This window comes from Pagrus major, chromosome 7, assembly GCF_040436345.1.
Source record: "Pagrus major chromosome 7, Pma_NU_1.0".
NCBI lineage: Eukaryota > Metazoa > Chordata > Actinopteri > Spariformes > Sparidae > Pagrus > Pagrus major.
Window position 1 is genome coordinate 11857395 of NC_133221.1, and position 20877 is coordinate 11878271.

The 20877-nt window shown below is 40.0% G+C and overlaps 1 protein-coding gene across 1 annotated transcript; it reads left to right on the forward strand.

The window, feature by feature from the left end:
- Positions 1 to 1250: 1250 nt before the first annotated feature.
- col9a3 (collagen, type IX, alpha 3) lies at positions 1251 to 20783 on the forward strand. Its single transcript, XM_073471206.1, has 32 exons — positions 1251 to 1449; positions 2378 to 2446; positions 3706 to 3741; positions 4087 to 4158; positions 4518 to 4571; positions 8053 to 8088; positions 8664 to 8687; positions 8833 to 8886; positions 10694 to 10747; positions 10951 to 10992; positions 11084 to 11140; positions 11265 to 11318; positions 11435 to 11488; positions 11680 to 11733; positions 11819 to 11872; positions 12002 to 12055; positions 12139 to 12192; positions 12277 to 12330; positions 12441 to 12494; positions 12810 to 12854; positions 12951 to 13004; positions 13139 to 13192; positions 13791 to 13844; positions 13939 to 14010; positions 15496 to 15531; positions 15704 to 15748; positions 17547 to 17579; positions 18228 to 18374; positions 18488 to 18542; positions 18640 to 18822; positions 19482 to 19559; positions 19681 to 20783. The coding sequence occupies exons 1-32, from the start codon at positions 1384 to 1386 to the stop codon at positions 19863 to 19865; spliced, it is 2037 nt and encodes a 678-aa protein (XP_073327307.1). The 5' UTR covers positions 1251 to 1383; the 3' UTR covers positions 19866 to 20783.
- Positions 20784 to 20877: the final 94 nt, after the last annotated feature.

A 20877-nucleotide genomic window follows, 5' to 3' on the forward strand; every position in this document is an offset into this window, starting at 1 on the left:
TATTACCTCCGACAAGGAGGTTATAGAGCGTCAAGTCAAGAAAGTCGCAGTTTGTCATAATTGAAGTAAAATATCATCAGTTTTGTGTTAAACCGCGCTGTGAACTACATCGTCTCACTCAACACTTATCACCAGCACCAACATGGCCGCCAACTCGGCACAGAAAAGGTACTAAAAAAGGTGAAAATCACAATAAACCTGGTCATATTGACAACTGCAGCTATGTGAAAGGGTAGTTTGTTACTTCTGCGAGCAAGCTAATATACAGGACCAGCTCTGCAATGTTTGAGTTACAGGTTTTGGTGACTGTTCAAGGAGACGACATCACTAATGCAGCTGTGTAGCGTTTATAAGTAGATAATTTCACAGTCTTGTTTTTCACTTGTCTTATGACAAACTGCGACTTTCTCAAGTTGAAAATGTATCTTTTAAATTGACAAACATCATATGTGTAGTTCATGTTACAGTTCAGACGGGAACAAAAAATGATTTGTCTCTCTCCATTTACTACCATACAAAGTTTTTCCGAAATAAGGTCCCACGGAGCAAACCGAAAGGGGTGTGACTTCAGCGCTCTATGTTTTCACCCATGTCCGTTTGTTGGTTGGCTGGTTGGTTGGTTTGTCAGCAGGGTTACACGAAAACTAAAGAGCGGATTTCAACAAAACTTGGATTTCAGATGCGTCTCGACTCGCAATAGACCCCCAAAAAATTTGGTGCACAAAACAAAAAAGTTAAAGTCCCAAACCCCAGATGGCTCAACTATGCCTGTGAGGGTTCAGGTGAGTTGAATCGTGGGAAATGTAGTATCCAGCATGTTTTGGTGCCTGATCCATACAGCTCAGGTTGTCTTCTTGGCCTCCAGTGCGTACATTATGACCATCTTTTTTTGAGATACCACAAACTTAAAGAATTTGTATTAACCTACTAAACTGCTGCAGTCAGCGTGTATGTAAACAGGGCCACTGAAGAGCTCTTTAAAAACTCCTACAGTTTATTTACCTTGCAGACATGACAGACAGACAGGATTTGTGTTCTAGGTCAGTTTCTAATTGGTCAAAGCACGACCCCTTGCATATTTCTAGTTTTTAGCTCGGCCCACTTTCTCGTGAGTGTCCGAAATGGTTCCCCCTGTGCTCGCTGCCTCCCTCACTCCTCCTCACCCCCCTCACCCCTGTGCACAGTGCGCCAGATTGAGTTCAGCCCCTTCGGCTGGAGGCTCGGGTTTATCTGGGAGCAAAGAGAAAGTCACTCAGGAGCTGTGCGCCGTGAGGTGAAGGAAGGCTCCGTCGCGGACGCTGGGGGGGAGTGAGACAGGACCGGGAACCAGGGATTTGACCTTTTCCGCATAAACTTCGGGTTTGTGAGGACGAGCGGGGAGCCATGGCGGTGTTCTCTGCTGTTTGGGTGCTCGTACTGTGCCAGCTTTTGACATCATCCTCAGCCCAGGTAAGAGTCACCAAGAGAGGCATCCCTCCTGTCAGTCAGCCGCCTGCATCACATCTGTATGGTGATGATTGTGGTTTGTTTTTTTTGGGTTTTTTTTGCGCTTTATGCATTTTCTTAACTTATTGCAGTGAGCTCATGTGACCTGCGGGTTCACCTACTGATAATAATGATGGTGATGTTGATGCCAGTCGCTTCAGGCCTGAGCTGCACACTCTCCATCATAAAACCTGATGCTTTCCCCATTATTTTTGAAGTTTTACGCTCAAATGCTCTTTATTGTTCTCGTACAGTCACCACAGACTGAATGTGGGTGGTATTTTGTATCTCTGGCTCTATGGACCTATTCTAACTCTCCAGCACCAGCATGATTGTGTGCAGGTGGCTGCGCTTTTCGCACCACTCGATGAAGTCAGGGTTATGTTTTCCCTGAACCTGTGGAATGCGCGGATTGGAGATCAGTGCCACAGCGCACAATGCCCCCTCTGTTCACCCAGGCTCCCCGGCTGAGGCGAGCGCAGGAGCTCATTAGAAAAGTCCTCAGTGAAATGAGTTTATTTTGTTTAAATGAATCGTGACCCGCTGATTTATTTTTGTTTGCACAGAAATCCAGTTTAGCCTTCCTCTTGTGCGTAAGAGGAGGTTAAAGGCGTCTTTACGCATCATGGAGCTGCTGCTGAATTGAATTTATTCCAGTCTAATTTATTTAAAGTCACATCTTTAGAGTCAGGCAGAATATTTGTATTTCCTTGATATTGTTCTGGGTATAGTTTCTCTAAATTTTCTAACCTTTGATGCCAAAATAAACCAAACATTTATCACTTCTTATTCAGTTTATATCAAACCACATTCCACTCATGTGTGCAGCACTTGTGATGTTGAAGGAACAGTAGAAGCAAAATTTCTGACTTTGATGAATTTTATGTTGCAGAGGCCGGGCCCCAGAGGAGCTCCAGGGCCACAAGGACCCCCAGGGCCGCCTGGACGGGATGGCACTGATGTGAGTTGACCAGACTGCAACGCTTTCTTTACTTAAATCTGACGTGCCCTCGAACATTTGCCTATTTTTAGATTTAACCAACTCCAGTGGGCAGATAAAAGAAAGATGTTAGCGCCTCATGTGAATAGGGCTTTTCTCTCTGTGAGTAATTTATTTTCCACATTTTTTTAAAAGTGTCAAGTTCCAGAGAAAAATCACCTAAATTAGAATATTTTTGTAACTTGTGCCATAGCCTCCATGATGATAGTTTTTTTATTTTGTCAGCTACTGTGGCAGAAAGTGTTTTCTTTGTGTATAAATGTGGCTGAAACATTTCTAGATGTTAGTTTTTATCACATTGACTCCTCCCAAAGCTCCTCCTACCAGTATGAAATCATAATCATGGATGTCAGGTAGGCAGGCTTTAATGGTCCGTCTACTAAATGGAGTTCTGTGTTAATTATTCTTTCCTCTTAAGCCCTTCAGAGCTTTGATTATATTCATACTGTGAATGGCTTTTACTTCTACTCGAGTTGCTCATATTCACTCTTGCAGTGTGACGTGAGTCAGCCTGATATGTGTGGATTTTCATGGTTGTATCTCGTCAGTAACTGTGGACAGTACAAGAATAATATACTGAAATCGAAGCCCCCAGAATCCTTACTTTTTAGTGTTTTTTTTTAGTTATTGTAAAGAAATGAGTGAAGATGACATGACAAGACTTTATTTGTACAAGTTACTTGAGGTAATTGGATTATAGGTAAGCTAAGTAAAAGAAAACATCGGTAAGATATAGTAACATATTCAAAAACCATTTTCTTATTTCCTTTATATTTATGTCTTGTTGTATATCCATGTCAGAAAAATCTGAGAGTATTTTTTTTAGTTGTGATTATTTTTGTGCCTCTGGTAAAGTTTAGGTGCACAGAGGGCCCATTCATACATTCCCCAACCCGGTGAGACCATCTAGAGTTTCACCTCACACCTCCTCCCTGTACCTTCATCCCCCCCTGTACAAACCAAACTGAAGCTTTCATCATGTGACCGGTCTGCACAGCTCAGCAGTGTTTGTTCTGTCCCAGTCGCTGTAGAAGCTAAACATCACATCCTGCACACTGAACACTGAAGCAGGCCACAAACTCACTGCTGCAATCGCTTTAATATTTCTGCTGTAAAGACTGAATTTGAGTCAAGACTGTGTACAAGAAATCAACAGAAAATGAATGAAATGCACTTTTTGGTTCTTGTATGTTACTTATTCTTTTCTGTTTTATTAACAGGGCAAATCTGGACCTGCTGGACTGGCAGGGAAAGCAGTGAGTATTCCAACATTTCACCTTGTACAACCACGGCATAGATCAAAGTTGTTGTCTTTTTATAATTAACTGTATTTCAAGTTAAGGAAACCTTAAATAAAATGTAAAGGCAGGAACGAGAAAAATAAACGCTGTCCTTAACACTAAGCCTAAAGTGAAATGACAAAACCCTCTCCCTTTTCTGCCCCCCTATCCCCCTAATGATTTTGTACAGTCCATATAATATAGCCTAAATTCACAAAACAGGATATAAAAGTCAAGATGTTTCTATAGAAGATATAGAAGATATAGAAGATTCAGTTGACTTGACAGCTGATTTCTCTTTCTCTCTCTCTCTCTCTGTAGGGTCCCAAAGGGAAAGCAGGAATACCAGGGGCAGCAGGAAAACCAGGCCTGCCAGGACTTCCAGGGGTGGACGTAAGTTTCCGATGAACACACACAGACGATTCTTATTCTAACATCAACACACCACCTTTATCTTTGTCAAGAAATGTCAGGAATCAATGCCAAGAAGACCATTTCAGCCAGTTAAAGAGAAATAGCTGATGAAAATTTTGTCTTGTTAAAAGATTAGTTATGGCTTTCTATCTCATCATCATGACTTTTATCTCATAATTAGGACTTAACGTGGTAATATTGTTTTCATCAAGCTTAGATTTAATCATATTTTTTTCTTTAACTGGCGGAAATGGGCTTCCATACTTGGCAGAGTTCAGTCTAATAACAGCCGTACACAAGGCAGTGATGTACAACTGAATGATTTACTCTCTCTTCAGGGTTTGACAGGTCCTGATGGTCCCGCTGGGAAGGACGGACCCGCAGGGGAACCAGTAAGTGTGTCTAAGTCTTTTGAACTTACTGGGACACCGAGGATGCGATTAAAGATGCACCCCATTGAATGTTATGACCTTTTCTACTTCAGACTGCCCCTCATTAACCAGCTAGTTAAAGTCAGCCACTAAGACACATGATCACACATGTATACAAAAACACCACTGCCTGTTGATTGACTGCTGTTGTGCGAGGATCTCTGAGAGGGTCTGATGGGGACACGGCTGTGTGTTTCCTCTGTCAGCTTGGATTCGTCAAGGCGGCTCAGCCTCTTGGTGGGAATATTTTTAATGAGGGATCAGAATCGGATTTATTTCGGCTGCTGCTCTAATCCGGCCCGGAATGCGCACAGTTTCCCACCAATCTGTAAAAGTGGAGTGGATGATGATCTGTGGCCGTGATGCTGAGGGTAACAGGTACTGTCCTCTGAGAGACAGAAGAGAATTACAGTGCGCGTGGCATCAAACTACAGCTACAAACAATATGATTAAACGGGAAGACACATCAGATACAAGACAGGAAGGGATAAAAAGATTAAGTTCCACTGCAAGGCTACCCCCCTCCCCAAATTCAACTAATTAGCCAACCTAATGAGGAAGCTTGCAACAACAAACGTCCCTAATTACTGAGATTACTACATCGCCATGGATGCTTCATAGTGATGCTGAAGAGTTCTGCAAAGACAAACAGGATCAAACTCTTAACTAGCTACGATAAGCTGACAGTAATGATGTTCATTTTCACAACAGATTCCTTTCTCATTTCACTGGTCATTTTCAGCCACCTCACATCTGCTTGTTTGTGATTTGTGTGCCAGTGCACCCTGTTGTCTAGTCTGCAGACTGAGGAATGTGGTGGATAAGTCACATCTCTGTGTTAGGCCTGTTTATTTGGAGTCTTTTGACCTCTTAGACAACACAAATACAGCTGTGAGGGAGGTAAACAAAGAGTTAAGAGAGGGAGGAGGAGAAATGATTGCAGGAGGTTAGAAAGCTTAGAAGATTATTATCATAATGTTTTAATCTGGTTTTGAAAAGTGTCCTTGTGTGACTTGAAAGGAGCTTATGAATAAAATGTATTATTAATATTGTTATGATTATTAAGGAGAGACACCACAGGAAACCACAAATTGATTTATTCATGGAGCGAGTTTGTTGATGCAATTGTTTTAATCTGACGGAAATAATGGATGAAAAATGAAAACAAGGTGGAGTTAATGAAGGAAAGAGAAAGACAAACATATCTGAGACCAGAAATACTTTGTTATTGTGTCCTCCACAGCTAACAATACCAAGAATATGAATTGTTTTAGGATTGTACAGGTAAACACATTACATATAAAATCTGAGATCTTGAGGAAAGACATGTATAAATGGTCGTTTTAGTTGATCACAATTATTGCAAGGATGCAGACATTTTCCTCCTCTCAGTAACTTTAGATTTAGTGGCACTTTGTGATCTTCCACTTCCTAATGACCTGAAGCAGAAAATGTCTTGAACAAATTACGACATGTTTCTCAGGTGGAGGCCAAGGAGGTTTTGTTTTCACCTGTGTCCATTTATTGGTTGGTTGGTTGGTTGGTTGGTTGGTTGATTGGATGGTCGGTCTGTCGGTCGGTCGGTCGGTCGGTCGGTCGGTCGGTCGGTCGGTCAGTCGGTCGGTCGGATGGTGGGTTGGTTGGTTGGTTGAAAGGATGGTTGGTGGGTTGGTGGGTTGGTTGGATGGATGGTTGGTTTGCTTGGATGCTTTGTTTGTCAGCAGGATTTACACAAAACGTACGAACAGAATTCCCAAAACCTTGGAAGGAGGATGGGTCTCAGCCCAGTGTAGACGCCATTATCTTTTGGTGCGGTTCCTGATTAAGGGACGGATCCACAAATTTGTTTTCACTTTCTTTAATATTGCGAAATAGGGTGTTTGTCAACATTATAGTTAATTTCTCAGGGAATGATGCATGGACGTATTTAGATGGCTGGTATCTCTGAATGAGTACAATTTGATGCAGATCCTCGATCTGGTGAGCTTAATTTATGGTTTAGCAGTTTTGGGTGTTTTAAAATTTAGTGTGATGCAGGGCTATTGAGTTTGATACAGGATTAGGCTGATTGAATTAAAGTGGACTGTTGGGCCTTGAAGGACTTATCTGCTCTACTGAGTGTAATTCTTTAGTTTTTGTAGCATTTTTGCCTTTTATTAATTATTGCGGCAGAGATTGAGAGGAAACACAGACAAGACCAGTTTTTTCTGTAGCGTCTCTGAAACAAAGCGAGAACACCAGTTAAGTTTTCACTTATTTGCAGGTATTGATAGAATATAAAATGAAGTCAGATCATGTCGCTTGCTGGAATATGAATGGCAGGTGTGTCAAGCAAGACTCACCACACACAGACACAAATTTATACACACAACCCCACAGTTGTGAGGCGGCCCCCATTATTCTGCTTAAACCAAGCAGAGTGTTCACAGACAGGTTAAAATCTGAATAAGTGCGAATATGTCATTTACACTGGTGACACTGGGGATTTTTAAAACATAATTAATTGATAATGTGCAAAAAATAGCTTTCACCTTGAAATGTTAACTAAAAAAATAAGATGAAATTGACTTTGATGTGAAATTATTCCGTTTTTTTCCCGCCTTATTATCTACTCTGGCCTCATGCAGTATGAGCCCCTCATTACATTGCCTAAAATGTTGAAGACCATTAAAAAAAAAAGTTTTTTTCATCTGAGCTCTTATGTCCTCACCACTTTTCAACACAAAGTGACGTCCTTGAATCAGTGGCTCTGTGTACTCTCTGCAAAATAAAAAGGGGACTGAGTTGCTCATTAATGTGTATTTTTTAATTAACAAGACAAAGTTTCAAAATTTCTACAACCCCCATTGGATGAAACAAAGTTACACAATTTGGGATGCTGTGTAAAGCATAAACGAAACAGACAATGCATTTAGTGTCTCTTATCAACTTGATTTTTGTGAATATATACGTTTATTCTGAATTTGATGCCAACAACATGTATCAAACAAGTTTGGGTCAGGGGTAACAAAGGAATGAAAGTTGTTGAATGCTCAGAAACACCTGTTTGTAAAATTCCACAGGTAAACAGGTCCATTGATAACAGGCGATAGGATCAAAATTGGGTATGAAAGAGGCATCCAAGAAAGGCGCAGTAGTTCACAAGCAAGGACGGGGCGAGGGTCACCACTTTGTGAAACACATGATTGTATAAAAGATATTACTGCACAGGTGCGGGGACAGTTGTCAGAAAACACAGTTGGTTTGCGAATGATTGCATTCTGTGTTTATTTCTATTTTTTTACACAGTGTCCCAATTTTTTAGGAGTCGGGGTTGTATTATGTCCACACATGGGTAACCAGTATGTTCAAAGGGTTCATATGTAGGTCGTAAGATTTTCTCTGCACTGTTCACGATTTTGTCCGAGAGGTTGATTTTGGCATTTTACCTTTCTCTCTACAGGGTGATCCTGGACCCCCTGGGCCAGCCGGAGCTGCTGTAAGTACCACCACATACGATGTAACACCTACGAAACATCACACAGGTGTTAGCGACCTAAACCCGTCAGGACCCAATGCGCTGGGCCTGGTTCGGACAAAAAAGTTTGAAGTGATGTCCGGGCTCAGGTTGGGTTTGGTCACGAAAAAGTGAAATCAGGCTTTCAAGTTCTTCGAGTGAAAATATAGTGTGAACATAAACAAATAAAGTTTTAAAATAAGTGATCAAAACAAGTAGGTGGTATTTTTTTTTTTTACTGCTGTGAGGACACAACAAAGAGGCTATTTCTTACTTTCTAGGTGGCAAACATTCGACTGCAGACTTAGTTGTCTCTAAGTTAACACTTTTGAAAGTGGCAGTGTCACATCTTGTGACAGAATTAGTCAGATTCTAGTTTGATCTGATCTAAATCAGCTGTAAAAGTGCAAATCCACCTCACAGCAACGACCTGGGACAAACTTTTCAAAGCGGATATAAAGCAGTAATACATCACGTCGTGGATATTGATGTTGTGAGTAAATCTAATCATGCCCTCTGTGTTTGTGACTTAATTTGCCTTCCTGTGTCTTCCGTAGGGCAGAGGGAGACCAGGAGCTGCAGTGAGTACACAACATTGTTTCTATATATAATTCTCTTGTGTATAAAACTGGAGATTGTGATTTATTTTGTGTGCATGTTACATAATGTTGTCACTCTGACTGTGTGCTACATCTACACATGTCCTCTGGTGTCTTTTGTTTCCAGGGACTTCCTGGAACCAACGGGTTGCCAGGCGGAGTCGGACCCCAGGGTCCAGCGGTGAGTGTCTGTCCGATCTCCCCAATTACACTTCCTGTCGTCCTCGTGTAGGAGTTACATCCTCTGATTCAGAATGACATAATCAAATAATTCTTGTTGTCGTTTCTATTTTATACTATCCTTGACTCAATGCCCACAGAGAGATCCGTCATCAACCTGTCTAGTTTATTAGGTGAACGGAGAATGAAAGCAAACTTTGTGCACGAGCCTCTGCAGCAGACACAGTAAAGCTGATCAGATCAAGATCCAGCAGGTTTTAACTCACAGCTCTGCTGACGTCAACCAGTCCAACATTGCCCTAAATTCCTACGTAATGTTGTAGGAGTATAAGAATAACCACCAGAGAGGAAGGACACTTTAATATGTGGACTGGCCTGGTGTTTCTACTGGGTCACACTTAATTTGGATCCAATGCTCATACTCAGCTGAAGTGCAAGTTTTCAGAAGACCCTACAGTATTGTAACAGCTGAATATCCAAAGAGTAAAGGTAGCACACACACACAAATCTTCACGATAGAGTTCAATAATCTCAATTTCACAAATTCATCCTGGCTATGTCAACCAACATTAAACTTTCATCTCATTTTGACCCCACAGTATTGTTGACAGCAGTGAGAACATATTTTATTGTCTGGATCAGAATTCATTTTAAAGATAAGATGGATATAAAATAGTCTACTTTAAATAATTATTTGTATATTTTTTCTCCAAAAAAAGTTATTTTGCTAAAATCCCTGAAATAGCTTCTACTCCTTCTCCCTACTTTAAAATACAGTAATATCTTAGTATTTTTCACTTTTTCCACATCATATTTGCTGAATATTGGAAAAGGCTTGGTTTCAGTCATCACAGAGAAAATGTAGACTTTCATCAATGAATGTGCGAATGGTGTCAAACTCACTGCTCACTCCCACTGTGCTCACTGTGAAGCTCACACATTGAACTGTGGGAACAAGAAGAAAAACACATTTTTTTAATGGATGGGGACTTTCAGATTTTACAGTTCATGTCAGTGCTAGGATTAGGTGTTAGGAACATCTGCTTGTACTCGCTTTAGGTGACTTCTGATATGTGTCATTTATGATTCCCTTTGAAAACAAAAAGTTAATTTAACATATTTTTTTATTCAAACGTTCAATTAAACAATTAATTTATTTAATGTTTATCTGTACAGGGACAACTATGAAGCGTAATCCGATACTACACACCACAGCCTTTATAGCCTAAACTAATTTGCAATGCTCTTCCCTAGATTGGTCTTTAAAACAAATAAAACTCAAAGCCAAATACACAGCAGACAATACAAAACACAAACACAACAATTCAAGATTCAATTAATTGTAATGTCTTTGTGTACTGGCGGACAAAAAAAAAAATGCTGTTCCTCCCAGCCCACAGCAGTGTGAAAAAGAAGCACCAATAAATATCTAAAATATTCCTATCTAACAACATTTCTAAAAACACAGGTAACATAAAAACAGAACAATTAGCAGCACAGTATGTTTAAGTGCATACGAGAGAAAGTGCAGTTCAGACGGAGTTCAAAGTTGACAGATCCACGTCACAGGTCAAACACAAATGAAGTGACGGTGAGTCAATCTGTTTTTTTGAGAGGATGGAGACTTTAAGTAGCAATCACTCTGTCCTCAGGGAAAGCCACAAGTTATCGTAACAACTGTGAGCACTTTGCAGATCTGAGATGTTGCAGATGGGCGCTAACTTTGACACAATCAGGAAAACAATCACTTATTTTAAAACAGATGCTGAAGATGTTGCTAATCTTGTTGCTATTTATCCATTTCTCAGGGTGCTGAGGGACTTCCAGGACTTCCAGGACCTACTGGCCCTGATGGACCACCAGTGAGTGCAGATGTCATTATATACTTTACAGAACAGTCACATAGTGTATATTTCCACTGCCACCCAGTGGATCTCTTGTTGAATATCTGTGAATTTACAGATGCTCAACTGCGAGGAAGGAAATGCACTGTTAAACAACTGAACATTAGAATGGACAAAGGGTCCCTTAACGTGTCTTCTGTTGTCATTTCTCCTTCTGTCAGGGTCTTCCTGGTACTCTTCATGATCTCAGCGGCGACCTTTTGGTAAGTTTGCAATCCTTCACCTGTGATAGCAGCGTAACACCAGCACACAGTGAGTGTAGAGTCCTTATTGTTTTGTTTCTGTCCTCTGCAGTGTCCTGCGATCTGCCCCCCTGGTCCCTCTGGTGCTCCTGGGATGCCAGGGTTCAAGGTAGATTATTTCTAAATTTGTTTTGAATTATACAATGCTCAGTGTCTCAATGGGAATATGTAAAACTCATTTCACCTCGCACTCTTATATCATCACTAAATTCTGTGTACTTTTGCTCATGTAGGGTCACACAGGGCACAAAGGAGACAAGGGAGAGCTTGGAAAGGATGGAGAGAAGGTGAGTTTATCATGTGATGTAGCTTTTTTTTTTAACCTAGTTTGGCAAAATATTGGTTATATTGAGTACAGCTGCTGGTCTATGATTTAATCATAAGTGTCCTTTTCTGTCTCCAGGGTGATGCTGGTCCACCTGGCCCACCAGGTATTCCTGGGACTGTGGGTCTGCAGGTGAGTTTGATAAAGATTATTCAGATTATTTTCCTGTTCTTGTGTCTCTTCTCACTTGTTGCCTATACATATATGTTCCCAGTTTATATTTAGTACAGCATCTTTAGGGAATTTTTTAAAGAATCATAACATTTCCTGAGAGATTTTGATGTTTTAAAGTGCCTTCACGATGCTCTAATGTTGCTTTTCAGGGCCCACGTGGTCTCAGAGGTTTACAAGGCCCAATGGGATCTGTAGGAGACAGAGTAAGTGACATCAAGAACGTGATCACTCACAATGCAAACATTTAAATTTGCATACTTACAGTATGTTTCCTCTGTTTGTCTCCAGGGCCTGCCTGGTTTCAGAGGCAAACCTGGCATCGCCGGCATCATTGGGAAGACAGTGAGTCTCTCCTTGTTTGTTACACACTTGAAATATTAAAAAAAACACTGTGTGGTCGTAGTCTGTCGCTAGAGTAGACGGCTGGTCCCATCAATGAATAGCTGTATGTGTTTCATCTGATGTCTCCAGGGTGACGCTGGAGAAAAAGGACCACAGGGATTCAAAGGACCCAAAGGAGAAATTGTAAGTAAGACTGATTCGGGATGAAAGTTTCAGGAAGATGGATGGATGGATAGATCGATGAATAATCATGTGTCTTTCAACAGGGTAAAATTGGTCCCAAAGGTGGTCCCGGGGGTGCAGGAACCAAAGGAGAGCCTGTAAGTGCATATCAGAAAAATTCTATATTTCTAATATACATTACAGCTCAGAAACACGATGATCATGTGTGATGTCTTCTACAGGGTATTCCTGGCAGGGACGGCAAAGATGGCACACCAGGATTAGATGGCGAGAAGGTAAATTGCACCTTTTTTAATCTGCACGCTCTGCAGGCAAGTTAATAAATGAAGTTAACAGTCCACAGCCTGAGTGAAGCCGATGTCACAGTGTTTGTCTGTGTCAATAGGGTGATGCCGGACGCCATGGGGTGGTCGGAGAGAAAGGACCAAACGGCCTTCCTGTGAGTGTTTCCTGTCTGAATGATAATAGCTGATTATTTTAATCCTTCATGACTCTTCAGTCTAAGTAGTTTGATTCTAATACCCACTCTCATCACCATTCTGCTCATTATTTTTTTCAAAATCAGAAAGGCAAACTCAGTCAGCAAACTGATAAAATGTGCAAAGTCTTAAACATGTCTAAAAACTGATAAGATCACAGAATTTGACTTGATTATTTATTCATCTGGTTATATAACTTTTGTTTTTTGTGAGTAGCATAAAGGAACTACAGCTGTAATTTCCTTGACATCATTGTTATGTATTTTCTGTTCCAGGGTCTGCAAGGAAAGGCTGGTGCAAAGGGATCCAAAGGAGAACTTGTGAGTGTTACAACCAGTTAGAAAAAGACTTGAACTTTGGAGCTAAGATTAGGATGATGGAGGACAACGTTAATCTTCTCCCTTCTTTTAAACCAGGGTGATGCTGGGAAGACTGGGGAGACGGGGCCCTCTGGAGAGCCAGGTATTCCTGTATGTATCTGATGGGCTTTTTGGGGGGTATCACTGGGTCACGGCCTCTCTGACATGTCACTTAACCCCACATGGGACTTTCAACAATGTGGCTTTCCTGACTTGTCAACGCCATCTTTTGTCTCCTCCCTTAGGGTGACATTGGCATCCCAGGAGAGAGGGGGATGGCAGGACCCAGAGGAGTGGCCGTAAGTTAAAGCTCACGTTTTACACTTAAGGCAATGTGTTCCAACACTTTAAAGTACACTCCTCTATAACCAGTGTAGATATTTGAATGCACGATGACATGAAAAAGAAATTAAAAAGGACCACACTGCATAGCAGCACACAGCATGCATTCTCTCACGCTGAGATAAAACTGGAGTAGCAGCATAATAAACCACTGCCCTTTGTAGTTAATGATATTCTGCCACAAATAGTACTGAGAGTATTGTCGCTGGTACAGTGGCTTGTTAAGGTGGAGTTTGTTAGTAATGAAGGGCCAGTGATGAGAGCAGGTAATCATAAAAGAGGATCGCATAAACAGAGAGGCCTTTGTTTTTCACATCAGACCCTGCGGGGAGGAAAAAGGGGATAAAACAGCAAAGGAATTAACACACTTCACTCGCACACTGCGCTGCATAATGAATCATACCTCACACAAACATCGTTTTTTTTCTTCTTCTCTGAAATGTTAGCCAGAAAAAAACATCTTTTTTCACCAGGGAAACATCATTAATATCCTGTTTGTTTTACCACTGCATGCTCTTCCCAATAGGATAACATGATAATGTCTGTTTCCTACAGGGAGGCATTGGATCAGCAGGTAACCCTGGGCCTCAGGGAGTGAAGGGCTTCCAGGTCAGTTGTATGACATCACAAGTCTTAATCAGTACTTTTTGTTTTTAAATTAGCAGTGAGCTGACTGGTTGTGTGTGTGGGTCATATACTGCAGGGGGTAAAAGGAGCCTTGGGGGATCCAGGTCTTCCAGGTCCAACAGGAATCCGTGGAGAGTTTGGTGAAAGGGTGAGTTTGACGTGTTTGACAGTATTAAATGTCACAGGGCTTAATGTCGTCATCCAGTGTAAACCCTGACATAGTACAGTCAGCTTTCCTATGATCATAAAAATACATCCTCTGGATTATTAGGAATTAATCTGGCAGTTATTTTTTTATGATCAATTAATAATTTGGTTTATAAATTGTAGGAAAAGAGCAGAGCCAATTGTAAGGTCCTAAAATGTGTTGTTTTGTCTGAAAACACAAAAATATTCAGTTTACTATCAAAGTAGATGTAGAAAACAAGAAAAACAGTGAGTTATGTTATGTTGGAACCAGAGAATATAAAAAAAAATCTATTATTAAATATATAGCCATTATTCCAAAAAGTTGGGACACTATAAATTGTAAATACAAACAGAATACAATCACTTGCAAATCATTTTCTTACACACAAAAAAATGTTTGACTAAAACAGTGATCTAAAGGTGCATTATGTAAGGTTTTTAGTAACAATTATGGTCATATAGTCCTATATTCTTGAACACCATAACTCAGAATTCAAGCCTGTTTTGCCCTGATGTAAACGTATGGCTTTAAAAGTACATCTAAAACTCATGTTAGTTCTGGCAAACGGATATTTCATGTATCAAGAAAAAAAAAGTTACATATTGCACCTGAAAGGATTTTTCCATTTAATTCTATTGCATAAGTTAAGTGTCACATTTAATGGAAAGTTTCTATCATGTCAAGTCATTGCGTATAAATTAAATAACGTTCTCTGATTAAATGTAATAATGCAGACTTACATATAAACCTTGTGTGTTTATTCAGTCAACTTCTACATAGACATAATGTGTTTATTATTCAAGTATTACACATAAAAGTAATGCATTTTATATAGGTTATTCTATCTCCTGTAATAGTTGATAGATAAAATACCCAAGGCCACTGTTTTAGGCCATTTTTTTAATGTTGAAATGAACACAATACAGAAACAAAATACCACATTTTCAAACTGATAAGCTATATTTTATAAATGTACAGTCATTATAAATCAGATGCCTGCAACTCACAAAGTGAGAAGAAACAAAGCAACACGTCTTTTTGGAAATTGAGGTTGTTGCTGTTGATTAATTTATGGTCGATTTACGATTAATATTAAGACAAGAATCTCCTTCAAATTCAAACATGAAACCTAAAGAAATGTCTCTGCACACCAGCATATATCTACACAAACACAGACGGAGCAGCATGGGAGCGTACTGTAGCTGAATAAGCAGCTCGTCCCTCCTCAGTCACAGTGCTATAAACTCGAGGAGGAGAGATCTCGAACACAAAAAGGCCTCCTGTTCAGGATCTGAGGACAGAACAAAGCCTGTCTTTATACCGCTCCAGGTTCCCCTCAACCAGCCCACCTCACTTCCCTTCATCCCCCTTTCCTTCTGCCACAGCCGGCTGTCCACAAAATGTCTCTACATGACTCTCATTTATTTTCTCTCAACCCTATAGGGTCCAGTTGGAGCTTCTGGAGCTAAAGGAGACATGGTAAATATTTCTAAATCAAGCACAAAGATGCCCTGTGATAGTCTTCATCCAGATTTTGTCTGTAATAGTCTATAATAGAGAAGGGACTATGTTTTATGTCCATAGGTAAAAATCCTACAATTGGAGTCATGAGATTGAATAAAATAATTCAGATGTAATGTTGTCTCTCTAGGGTGTGGCAGGAAGTGATGGTTTACCAGGAGAGAACGGAGAGCCTGTAAGTATTTTCTTCATTTTCACTGTTCGATCAGAATCCAAACACACGCAGTATGAGCGGCTCTGGAGACTCATTACTTTGTTAGCTGTAATTAGTTAGACTATTGATTCAGAACTCTGCTGCCTGACTGCTAATTAGGAGCAGATGGAGAGAACTCATTACACCTATTTGAAAGTCTTTACATTGGTTGCCTGTCAGTTTTTCATATTGATTTTACTTTTACTAATTCCCTTGTTTATAAAGCACTTCATGGTCTAACATCAGCCCATTTGGCCACTCTGGCACATTTGAAGAGTCTGCCCGATCATATGAGAGCAGCTGAAAAGAGTGTAAAACGACACCAGAATGTGTATTGACCTTTATTTATATCTCATTTAAGTGTTTATTGTGTTGTATTTATTTTGTCAATTTTATTTTTTATGGTTTCATTCTATCACTTTTTTATTTCTTAGAATTTTCAAATTCACTATGCACTAACCTGTATAACACCCATGAATCTGAGGTACCAAGGTTATACTAGAGCTATACCTACTGTATACCAGGGTTGCCGAAGGTGTGGCCCGCAGGCCAAATTTGGCCCACTGCAAGGTTCGGTTTGGCCCACCAGATGTTCATAGTGAATTTTTTTTTTTAATTATTTGAGAAAAATTATTATATAAACAGCTGTTTATGCCTTTCAATTTTTTTGTGAGGTAAAAGTGCTATTTAAACTGGCTATAGACAAGTTTTTTACTTTAATGTATCATTATGAAGTAATTGCTGAATGTACAGTGTGATTAATATAAAGACACCATCAGTTATTGTAACCAGGCTCTGGTAAAACGATTGTAGCACTGTCTTTTTTCAAGTCAGTATAAGACCGTGCCGCTATACGCTACAGTACATACAAACAGCTGACCATCGAACAATTGTCAAATACATCCCTGTGACTATCGAAGAGCATTCTTGCTTGAAATGCCCATCCCTACTATAAAACCTCACTATCACTATGCAGTTCTGTCTGCCACCGTGCACTAAATCTCTCTGGGAAAAGGAAGGTTAACTGGTGATCCTGTCAGGCAGCAGCCTGGCACCATTTCTGTCTGCTTTCACATCTCTTTTATAGACTAAATGATCGAATAAACTTGTCCTGTGTTGTTGTTGTTGTTGTTGTTATTTGGGACTCTGAGGAAAACAGAAATGATCAAGTTGTATTCGCAACAGTGGCGTAAACAAATCACCACTTGAAAAATGCTAGGGAGCAGGAAAGTTGTCTTTTGCCACTTTAAATATGTAGGATTATGGCCAAGAGCAAGTTTTTTAATTGTGTGAAAAAACAGCATCATAATGAAGCGCTGTAGTGCTGCAGAGATGACCTGGCAAACTAATTATACTCTCCAGATTTAAAAAAAACAAACATGTTTGTTTGGTACAGACACCAACATGTCACATCATCATTTCACTTGTTTGTTTGTTTTTTCAGTAAAAAATGTCAAATTTGATACAATCACTCCCACTATTCGTGAATCATATCGCAATCGTTATATCTGCAAAATAATCACAATGTCTTTGTTTTGTCTTTTACCATGTCCTGCAGCCCTATGTAGGGTCCCTAATTAATAATGATTTTTCATAATCTGATCATGGCTGGCAGAGTGACACTTTGCACAGGAAGTCAGTCAATTAAGGGAACTTTGGACAAGTTTGGAGACTCCTGTGCTATACAAATAAAGTCCGAGTGATTGAGTGTGTGCTTTTTAACATTATGTAATGCCAAATTATTGTTTTCATTTCACTAAAAATACATCCTTATTTTCAGGGTCCTTTCGGCCCAGTTGGACAAAAAGGACAGGTGAGCTATGTCGTCGTTTTCATCTACATTTTGTTACTTGTGTGTCCTCATACGTCTAAATGAACCTGCTCCCTCCAAACCAGTTTTCTACGTACAGTAGATGTCTTTTTATTAGGACAGAACAAAGTTAGATCAGATGTTGTGTGTGGGTGTAATTAGCAGCAAAAGTTTCTTCCAAGCTCCCTCACTAAACATTAAAAACTGGTGCCTCGCTCTGAGCTGTTGCCCACTTGTCAGACTCACTGCACATGATTCTGCTTCACATTCCAGGTTTAATGGGATTAATTAGAGATAGGTATTGGTGCTTTTGCTTTATTGGCCTGTTTGCTGCTATCGCCACAAGGGAGAGACGAGCCACATTAAGCTGCGGCGCAATTTATGTAATTAGAGACACAGTACTGATGAGTCTCGCTCTCACAGTCTCATTTACTGTTTGCTGTGCTCGTGGAGTAATTATCAAGCAACAAGACGCCATACGAGTCCGCCCCCACATTGTCTCAACAGACCTAGTTTGCTCCTCGGTTGGCGTTTAGTCAACAATCAAATCAGAGGAGTATGGATGTTTTTAGCTCAGTTTGGAAGAAATTGATTTCCTCATTTTTGCAAAATATAATGACTTATTTAACAAATAATTCCTGTTCATTATAGCCAGGGAAGCGGGGTGAACTGGGACCTAAGGGAGTGACAGGTCCACAAGGAGAGCTTGGGGCAAGAGGGCCCCCAGGAAAACAAGGACCAATGGGCTTCCAAGGAGAGCAGGGTCAGCCTGGAATTGCAGGAAAGTCAGGTGTACCTGTAAGTGTTTTCTTTAAATCTGTACAAATCTGTGAAAAGCATGTGCTTGATGGAAGCATATTAAATGTTGATGTTTTCTAATCATCTGTCTGATAAAAATGTGTTTTTTTCAGGGTAAACTGGCCAGTGAGCAGCACATCAGAGAGCTGTGTGGCTCAATGATCGATGGTAAGAGATCTTATTGACCTTTATCTGTAATTCACTCCATTGTTGAATAAAGGTAACGGGTAAATTAAACTCCTCATGTGTTTTCTATCGCACACAGATCAGATTGCACAGCTGGCCGCTAACCTTCGAAGACCTCTGGCCCCTGGAATGGTGGGTCGCCCTGGACCTGCTGGGCGTTCAGGAAAGCCAGGAGTTGCTGGTTCTATTGGGCACCCAGGCTCTCGTGGACCACCAGGATACAGAGGCCTGCCCGGAGAGCTTGGAGACCCAGGTCCCAGAGGTATGAAACATGAATCAGTGCAGATCATTGATCTATTGGTAGGAACACCAAAATAGCTTGGTCACTGCCTCCTCAGTTGTACAATGACGAAGTTAGTGGTAGAAGAAGTCCTCAGAATGTAAAAATCCATGTACTCAAATTCCTACTGAAGTAAAAGTACAGAAGTATTATCAGCAAAAACATACTTAGAATATCAAAAGTAAACGGAAAAATGTCTGTATGACTGATATATTGGCATACATGACATTATTAGATTTATACCTTTGGCCTTGAATAGTTATTTAAATTAAACCGTTTGAAAAGTTTACAGGGGGAACTCAACACAACCCATAGATATCTAAAACATAACACAGGTCCACAACTACACACTGCTTTTTGGTAAAAAGTCAACAGGGTTGGGAACCCCTGGTTTAATCTGGAAACTGTATATTGTGAGCCCTGTCACATTTTTTAATGGAAAGTCTTAATCTGAAAAGTAACTAAATACTCTTTCTGTTAAATAAATGTAGTAGAATAAAAAGTACAAAATCTCATTATAAAACAGAGTGAAGTAGAAGATTAAGTAGCATAAAATAGAAATACTCAAGTAAAGTAGTAAAGCACAGCTAAGATTGAGTAAATGCACTTAGTTACTTTAAAGTTTTCTGTTTTCACTACAGGTGATGTTGGTGAGCAAGGTGATAAGGGATCCCTTGGTAAAGCTATTGATGGGCCCACTGGAGACCAAGGATACCAAGGTATGTGGCCTTAAACAATACAAAAGAACTAGAGCAGATTTCTACAGATTCATCATTAAATTGAGGAAATGTTTTCTGATACAAATCTGACTTTGGCTCATCCCCTGAATGCTGTTCACAGGTCTTCCAGGAGTACCTGGAATTGTCAAGGATGGGCGTGATGGATCTCCAGGAGATCCAGGTGAGCCTGGAGAGTCAGGCAGGGTAGGTAGGACTGGACACCAGGGACCTCCTGGAATCTGTGATACATCAGCCTGCCAGGGAGCACAGGCCGCTGGAAAATCTTCCAACCCCAAAAATCATTAAACATGACTTCCTTCAACCTGATGCCATCCACCCCACGGAGCAAGGGTGAAAGAAAGGAATGAAAGAAGAAAGTGATCACGAATGTCCTCTTTATTTAAGCTGGAGAAGAGTAACATCAACAGGTGTGATATCTTGAGAGGACTAGAGGAACATCCAAGGATTGACATGAATACCAGAGCAACTGAGAGACAAAATCATCAAGATCACATTGAAATTAAAGTGGACAAAAGCACAGAAGAGTCCATATGAACAGTATCACATAACAAGACTTGACTTACAAACAACTGGAAAATGAATGATGAGTCCTTTGTGTATAAAAACTTTGTACATGTTGTTTCCTTGCCCCCGCTACCTTCGTTAACATCCTTCTAAAAACAACAGTGACCATCTCTGAAGTGAATGTGCATGTATCTTGGCCCATTAATGTAAATCACAGGTGTTACCTCAACATACAAGCTTACAGTGTAAAATATGAAAACAGGCGTCAGAAGCCAAAAGCTGTGTATGTATTGTAAAAGGAATAAAAACAAAAATACCCAGGTGCCCAGAAATTGTGTAGATTAATGCAAAAATGTTTTGATAGTCTCTTTTTTACAGCTTGTTTTTTTTGTTTGTTTTTTAATTACACGTGAAGTTGATTCTCTACATGTGAGAATCAAAAACAAAATAAAACTTGTGCGTGCATAAATCAGTTATTGTAAAATCAATTTCAGAACCTTAGGAACAGAGTTTTTTTTTTCTTTTTTCTTTTTTTTAATCTGAAATTACATCATCCACTATGTAATACCGGTGCTGTAACTATTAAATATACATGACCTTAAATACTATTTATTATTTGTGGGTGACTGTTGTATGTACAGTAAGATGCTACAGCGACATGTTGTAAGAAAGAACAAATAAAGCCACTTTTCAGTAAAACATTACTCTTCTCTACATATCAAATGAACAGTCTGTACTTCGGAGTAATATACTAAACACTATGAAAGTCAAGTAACCCCATTAATTCACAAAG